Source organism: Galleria mellonella, unplaced genomic scaffold (assembly GCF_026898425.1).
Source record: "Galleria mellonella isolate WM207_F2 unplaced genomic scaffold, CSIRO_AGI_GalMel_v1 utg90, whole genome shotgun sequence".
NCBI lineage: Eukaryota > Metazoa > Arthropoda > Insecta > Lepidoptera > Pyralidae > Galleria > Galleria mellonella.
This window is the reverse complement of record NW_026442172.1, coordinates 718,196-726,335: the sequence shown is the minus strand read 5'-3', so window position 1 is coordinate 726,335 and position 8,140 is coordinate 718,196. Positions and strand designations below refer to the sequence as shown.

At 32.4% G+C, this 8,140-nt stretch overlaps 1 protein-coding gene across 1 annotated transcript; it reads right to left on the bottom strand.

The window, feature by feature from the left end:
- Nucleotides 1-3,945: 3,945 nt before the first annotated feature.
- LOC113520994 (uncharacterized) lies at nucleotides 3,946-5,618 on the bottom strand. Its single transcript, XM_031914199.2, is given in 2 exon segments — nucleotides 3,946-4,813; nucleotides 4,815-5,618. Coding segments are annotated over 2 exon segments (1,548 nt in total). The 5' UTR covers nucleotides 5,543-5,618; the 3' UTR covers nucleotides 3,946-3,993.
- Nucleotides 5,619-8,140: the final 2,522 nt, after the last annotated feature.

The following is an 8,140-nucleotide window of genomic DNA, read 5'->3' as shown; positions in this document are numbered from 1 at the left end:
ACTACAAACTTACGGTTTTCGGATTTTTTCCTTTACTTGTGCTACATGATATTGTTTTTTACTTCATGATTAATTAGGTGAACGGGAAAGAGCCTATAGGTTTTAATTCCCCTTGCGAATGTCAAAATATACATATGAATATAAATGGCCGTATCTTTTGATTGCGTCGATTTTGAAGCTTTTTTTTTTTTTTTTTTTTTAATCTACGTTTAATTTGGGATTTTTGTTTTTTAACATGTCAATCCCATAAAATCTAAACAAGTTTTCTACTATTACAATTATGACTAAACAATACTATTTACTAATTCAATTAAACACAAAGCAATTTTGGTAGTAGGAGCATGCATTATGCTCTGAACAATCCCCACATCATATTTATTAATATTAAATGTTTTTAAAAATGTTTCCCTTTCCCTTCGGTTCCTATCACATTCCATCAATAGGTGCTGCACATCTTCAACTTTTCCACAGACAATGCAATTTGGTGAATTTTCTTTTTTCATTAAATATGCAAACTTTCTTGATGGATAGTGACCAGATCTGATTCTTAAAATTAACTTAATTTTATTTCTATTTAATTTACTTTCTAAAAACCAAGGTATCAGAAGAGGCTCACATTGAATTGTCTTATACCAAATACCTTTTGTTTTTGAACGCTCATCAAAATATTCTTTCCATTGGAATTGGCATATTTTTTTGAATTTAGGTAATACTTCCGAATAGCATGGATTAATATCATGTTGCTTACCACATGAAATTGCTGATTTTGCCAGTTTATCAGCCTCTTCGTTACCCTTTATACCAATATGAGCTGGAACCCATTGCAATTTAACTACATTATCGCGCAAGTAATATGCATGAATCTGGGCCAGTATAATATAGGCTATCGAAACACCTCTGTATCCAGAGGCGCATCGAGCCAAGTGTTGTATAGCACTTTTACTGTCCGAATAAATTACAATTTCCTGACAATTTAAACTAGCAGCGTATTTCAGCGCTTCGGAAATTGCAATGAGTTCAAGCGTCATTATACACACATTATTTTTAATTTTAAAACATTCAGACACACGTCCGGTTGGATCAAAAAATGCTGCTCCCTGCAAATCACCACTCTTTGCGCCATCCGTAAATAATATACGCCACCCATGGTATTTTTTATTAAGTTCCTCCAGTACATTGAATTTAAGTGCATTACTTTCATATAATTGTTTGGAACTTCTAACGGAATTTAATGTACTAAGAGCTATATTTTTTATATCGATACATGAAAGCCAAATATCTAAACTAAACAAACCAATAACACGAGATTGATGGACTTTTATATTCTTCGTTTTATTAAAGGATTCTACTAGAAGTGGTATTTTCTTTTTTTGCCAGTATTGTGTACCACAAAGAGAGCTAATTTGCTGCAATAAGTCAATCATAATATTGTCCGATAATGAAGCAGTTTTCAAAACATATTTGTATGCTAAGTATGCTCTTCTTAGTTGCAATGGGGGGACACTGAGTTCACTTTCCATTACATGTATTGGAGAACTTTTGATAAAACCACCTATTAATCTCAATGCCTGATTTTGTATTTTATCTAATTTTGATAAATGAACTTTCGCACTACTGTCAAACAAAAAACAACCGTAATCTAGTCTACTACGTATTATAGAGATATAAAGTCGTCGAATATGTTTAGGGTGTACACCCCAAGCTGATCCTGCCAAAACCATAAGCAAATTCAAAAATTTCGTACACTTTTCCATAACCTCATTAATATGTTTACGCCAAAGGAGACTCCTGTCCAACCATAAGCCCAAATATTTAACACTATCTGCTGAAGCTACTGAGCAGCCGTTAATAGTCAATTTAGGAAGAATTCTTCTATGACCTCGACTAAAAAGGCAAAATTTAGTTTTAACAACCGACAGCTGTAAACCTAAGTTGCTTAATGAGTCTATTATAGAATTTAAAGTTGATTGAATGCGTAGTTCGCAAATTTGTATGTCTTTGTCTGCAATATATATAACAAAGTCATCAGCATATTGTGAAATTTGCACTATATGGTCTAATGATTTACAAATTTTGTGAGTCGCTATATTGAAAAGAAAAGGTGAAAGAGGATCGCCCTGTGCCAAACCTTTGTTCGTGTATCTTGTGATTGTATTATCTCCGTTTTCAGATTTAATCTGTAGATGTCTCTCTTTCAAAAATGACCATAAATATTTACAGTACTTGCTGCCTACTTTTAGCTCATCTAGGATATTCAGTACACTCTCGATAATTACGTTATTGTAGGCATTTTCAATGTCTAAGAAACAGGCTAATGTTGGTTTATTATGAGAAAATCCTATTTGAATATAAGTCACTAAACGAGACAAGCTATCTAAACATGACCGGGACTTCCTAAAGCCTACCATGCACTGTGAAAATGTATTTTTTCTCTCGGCGAACCACTCTAAACGCCTCAACAACATTGTGTGGAAGATTTTACACAAGCATGTCATCAAAGATATTGGCCTAAATTTAGAGTTAGCAGAGGGCAAATCTCCATTTTTAGGCACAGGTAGGATTAGCACATTCCGCCATTGCCGTGGAAGATTCCCTGAGTGGAATATAAGATTGTATAACCGTAACAAGAATCTTTTACCTTCTATCGGGATATTATAAATCATACTATATGTAATGCTATCGTCCCCTGGTGCAGTATCTTTTTTTTTTAGACAACTTTCAAGTTCTTGCATTGTAAAATCTATTTCTAGCGTATTATTAATGGATGTAAAATTGGGATCTTTATTAGTAACCGAATCAGGGGTAAGAGAAAGCAATAATTCTTCTTTCTTTTCTATCGATATATAAGACTTAACTCCGCGAGTACCCTTCACCCATCGCATACGGTGCCACATTTCTGATGCAGAGACTTCTTCATCTATTGAGCTACAAAAGCTATGCCACTGGGTAGCCTTAGCTTGCTTTATAAGTTTATTAGTTTCTTGGATTTTTATTTCTAAATAAGCTAAATTATTAGGTGTTGGGTTACGGCGGAACTTACTAAGTGCTAGTCTTCTTTGAGCCACTGCAAGGGATAGCGATGGTTTCCAATAATTTTTAGGTTTAAATTTGGATACTGGGTCAGTACATATCTTAATTACAGGAATGCTTATATCTGCAGCTTTATTAAGTTGATTAAGTAGAAAGTTATACATTTCTTGAATAGAAAATTCATTATAACTAACGGATGCAAGCACTTCGTCACCAAATGATTCATCAAGGCTTTTGGTATACATTTTCCAATAAATTTTTTTATAATTGCGTTTTTGAAAACCATCGTTAAATTTTGGGATATTAATAGATGTTTTAATCATAAGGTGGTCACTGCCTAAATTTTCATTAAATACCTGCCAATCAAAGTTTAAGGCAATGTCACTAGACACGAAGGATATATCTGGGGACGTCTGTTGAAGGACACTATTGACTAGTTTAATTCTAGTAGCTATCTTTGTATTAAGAGCTATAAAACTATTCTCTAAAGCCGCATCAGCTAGCTGTACTCCTCTTATATCTGACCTTTGAGACCAATTACTATGGTGACCATTAAAGTCTCCCCCTATATAGGACTTGTTTGGAAACAGTGAGAATAGTTCATTCCAATCTGATAACTGTGTACGAACAGATGACGGACAATAAATAGACACAATATTTTGCAATTGATGACAGTTGTACAACCTTATACTTATAGCTTCTATCCCCGGATTTTGTAAGTTAATTATGTTTACCTGACATCGTAGAGACCGATGAACGATTATTGCCACTCCTCCGTAGGAGTCGTGTCTATCTTTCCTGTAGATATTATAGCCATTTATATTTACCTTATCTTTCACATCTAATCAAGTTTCAGATAGTACAGCAATATGTATTTTTTCTTTAATCAAAAATTCTCCAAAACATGTTAATTTTGGTTTTAAACTTTGCGCATTCCATTGAATAATATTGACAACAGTATGTTTAAGGGACTTTTCCATGTAAAAAGTCTATAAGCGTTCCTAACAACTTTTGGCCTGATAGTATGTTAATTAAACAACACTTAATTTCTTCAAATAACACCATAATGACACCACTAACTTTATCTTCAAAAGTGTCTTTTGACACCCACGTAGCATGAATTTTTAATAATATTTTTTTTAGATCGAATCTTCTTTGTCGTTTGTTTCCCTCTTCAATTATATTTTTCTCTTCTTCTACTTCCAGCTCCTCGTATTCCATGTTATTATCTTGTTTATTTTCATAATGTTTTTCTTTTGTATATTTTCTGTTTCTTTGTTTCTTTGTTTTCGAAACTTTAATTTCTTCTTCCGTATTTAACTCCGGGCTTAGCTCCCTACCGGTCTGATTAGTTGTTAATACTTGGCTGTAAGAGCGTCCTTTAGCATCATTACATGCTTGGGTATCTCTTCTTTCTATATCTTGACTGTTATAGATTTTCTTATTTTCAGTCAAATTTATTTTCTTAATTACTTGCTTTTTTACATCATTCACCATCTGAAGTGCTTGTCTATAAGGAATGTTCTCCCTGCTCATTAATTCACGTACTTCTTTTTCTTTACGGTACATCGGGCAGGTTTTATCCAAAACGAAATGTAGTCCTTTACAATTAAGACACCTGAATGTTTTTATCTCGCAATTAATATGATCTTTACTCCCACATTTTGGACATAACATTTTCTTTTTCGGGCAGAATTTTATATTATGTCCGAATTCCCAGCATCCTGAACATTGCGTGACAGGAAAAACGTACCTATCTACATTAAAATAACATTCGTAAGCAGTACTGAGGCAGTTCAGTACCTTGAAAACATATTCGCATAGTTTCGCTATCAACCCATTTGCCCTCTAGATCAAGTCTTTTGAGTCTTCTTATTGCCAAAATGTTAACTTCACTTTTTAGAACATCTAAAATATCTTTTTCACTAAACTCCAGATCTACACCCCTAATTAGACCGTAGCAAATTGAAGAATCGAAGGTTTTTTGACATTTGTATTCCAGTTCTCGAAATTTTTGGCAATTTATCAGTTTGTCAGCGTCACTATCACTATCAAATCGTATCAGGACTTTAAAGGGCGATTTGTACTTGATTCTAGTTATGTTATATATGTTTTCATTACGAAGAAGTTTAGCCATAGCCATTTGTTTAGGCAATTCTTTCGAAGATGTGATACATACTTCATATATATTCCCAATTTCCTCCGATATTGTCCCGTGTGTCGTCTGCGATTGTTCTATGGAATCACTTCTTAAATATCGCTTCGCCTTTCTTCTAACAATCGTCACAAAACCATCTTCACTAAAAGCATCATCTTCTTCACGTTCCTTTCGCTTCTCCAATCTTTTTTCTGAGCCACAATCCATATGGGAATTTTCTAATTCCGAAACATCATAACTTTTTCCTTCCATTAAGATTTCATTTAACTCCTGTTCACACTCGCGTATGATATCAGAGTCGTTTTCATCATTCCCATTTATAGATTTATCATCATCAATTACATCGGATTCCATATTTTTAATGTAGGTAGATTAAGAAAACTATTATATTAATTATACGTTCTCCGATACCTGCGCCGCGTACGCACCACACGAATGCTCGCGCAAGAGTGATTTTGAAGCTTTATTATTCACTTCTTTAAGATATTGCAGACCTAAGTATTTGATATTAATTTTAACTTGATACCTCCACGCGTTCCTAAGAAAAAGGATCTTAACTAGCGGACAGACGGACGGACAAAGTGATCCTTTAAGGGTTAAGTTTTTCTTTCAAGGTACGGAACCCTAAAAATATAAGGCAAGTTAAGAATCTTCTTATTCAGGAAGTTATTTAAAAAAGTTTTTTTCTTTTTTATACAGAGATCACCGTGATGTTTTGGATAGATGACGCCTGCTGGGCGCTTTTCTTCTACTCTGTTTAAAACGATAAGTAACCACAATGAATTATTTATATACGTGATATTATGTTGCATTAAAATAGTTTTTGTATGATACTTTATTTTAAGAGCCTACTTGTTTTTATGAGCTGGTTTCCGTCCCAATTAGGAAACCCGTCAGCTTAAGATTCTTGGTTCTGTCGCGTGCCTAGGTATGTCTGGCCATGCTTTTTGTAATCGATGTATTTTTTGAGTTGTTTCGTTATAGTGGCATTTTAATTATCATTATTGTTACATTTACTTGTTTTAATTTATCTACAGGTGATTATTGTTTTTTTTTATTATCATAATTAGTAACTACTAATTAATAGTAGCAACATTGAACTAATTATGAAAAATATGTTTAAGTAAATATATTTACCCATGAATTGCAGAATTTTTATCTATGACGAAAACCGAAAGTAAACGTCTACGTAGTTATGTATTTATCTATGATTATTGAAACCTATTTCAGTAGGTTACAAATAAAATTATTTTATTAAACTTTAAAAAGGCGTTATGTAAATAGGTAGATGAGTACAAATAAATACACTAAATTATTAGTTTTATTAAAAACATATAAATAGATTAATAAAAAGAATTTTAAACTAGTAAGTAGTATCTAATAATAACATAAAAAGTATATAAAATAACGTAAAAATAAAAGAATAAGAAAAAAATATCAACAGTTTCTCATAAGATTAATTGCTATGACAATTCATAAAGGCGTTGACATTATAGTTGTTGTAAACGAGCATTATCTTGAATCTTTAGTTCAAGTTTGACTGTAGATATTAACTATTTATAAAATGTGCTCGATATTATAATTATCATAATTCCAGATGAGATAGAGGAGACGCGCGTTTTGTCGATTGCTCCTGAGTTGAGCGATTATTTAAATCTTTATAAAAAAGTTCCTTTTCAATAACTTATAATATATATATATATATATATATATTATGAGCTTCCAATAATTAAAATTATTTTAGAAACATTAAACAATAAAGGAAGAAACAGGTTCTGTGCGAGGGAAAACGCGCGATTTCCCTTTAGATAAAATATCGTCGTATAATTAGTTTCGATAGTATCAATGTACGAGTATAACGTTTTTGTCGAATAATAATTATCATGGGTCATGCTGTATTGTAATTATTTATGTCAGTTTACTCACATTTTAAATTTAGGGATGACTGATTAGTACAATATGACGTTTTAATTCGGTGGATAAAGAGTACGTAAATTTGTTAGTTGCCAGTTGTTACAATGAATTAAAGGAACTACTTACTCCATAATCTATAATTACTCTTGTTTATTTACGATATAGGGGTTGTTTATGCCAGTAATGTTTGCATTTAAATTGGATTTTAACAGTATGTAACCACTTAATAATATAGCAAAATTATTCTAGGGTCTGTACACTTACATTGCCTGTGACCGATTTAAGATAGAGGCTCCCAAACATATGTGAGTCAGACTCCTATTTTAAAAAATATTCCAAGTTGCAACGTAGGATTTGCATTTTCTTAGATTCTGTCTCACACATACCACCTTTACACAACATGACTAGAAAGTTTAGGATTAATTATAATTTTAAATTGTCTTAATTAGTTCATGCCATTTACTATATTCTAAAGTACTCTTAGGTAAATATTCATAAGTCGGTACTCTTTGCGAGCTATTTTGCGTAAATGTGTCTTCACGATACATACACACCCCTCACTTTGAAAACTCATGATCACATATTGTTAAATATAGCTCTGATCATTTAGACTCGTTTCTTGCACGTTATAATATTGTTATCGCAGTGTATAATATAATTATTTACTGAGATAACATCTGATTTCTGGATCGAAGACAGGTACTATTATCATTCTGATACGAAACGCAATACGGTATCAAGTTTCAGCCGGTTGCAATGTTCTTAATGGGTTAATGCGTATGGTAGACTTATTCCGATTAGCTACATCGCGACAAGACAAAATATTATTATCGAAACGTGTATATGTGTAGATAGAGCTACTCCTCGAATAGAGTATAATAAAAAAAATATATTGTTATGTAGCTTGTTATGTTAGCTGAGATTTATTTGTATTCCTGTTGTATGATCGTAGTACATTATGTAGATTTTCAGGAACATGGCATTATCTGGTACAAACAAATTTGTGTAACAAAAACAAAATTTACAATTAACTTATGT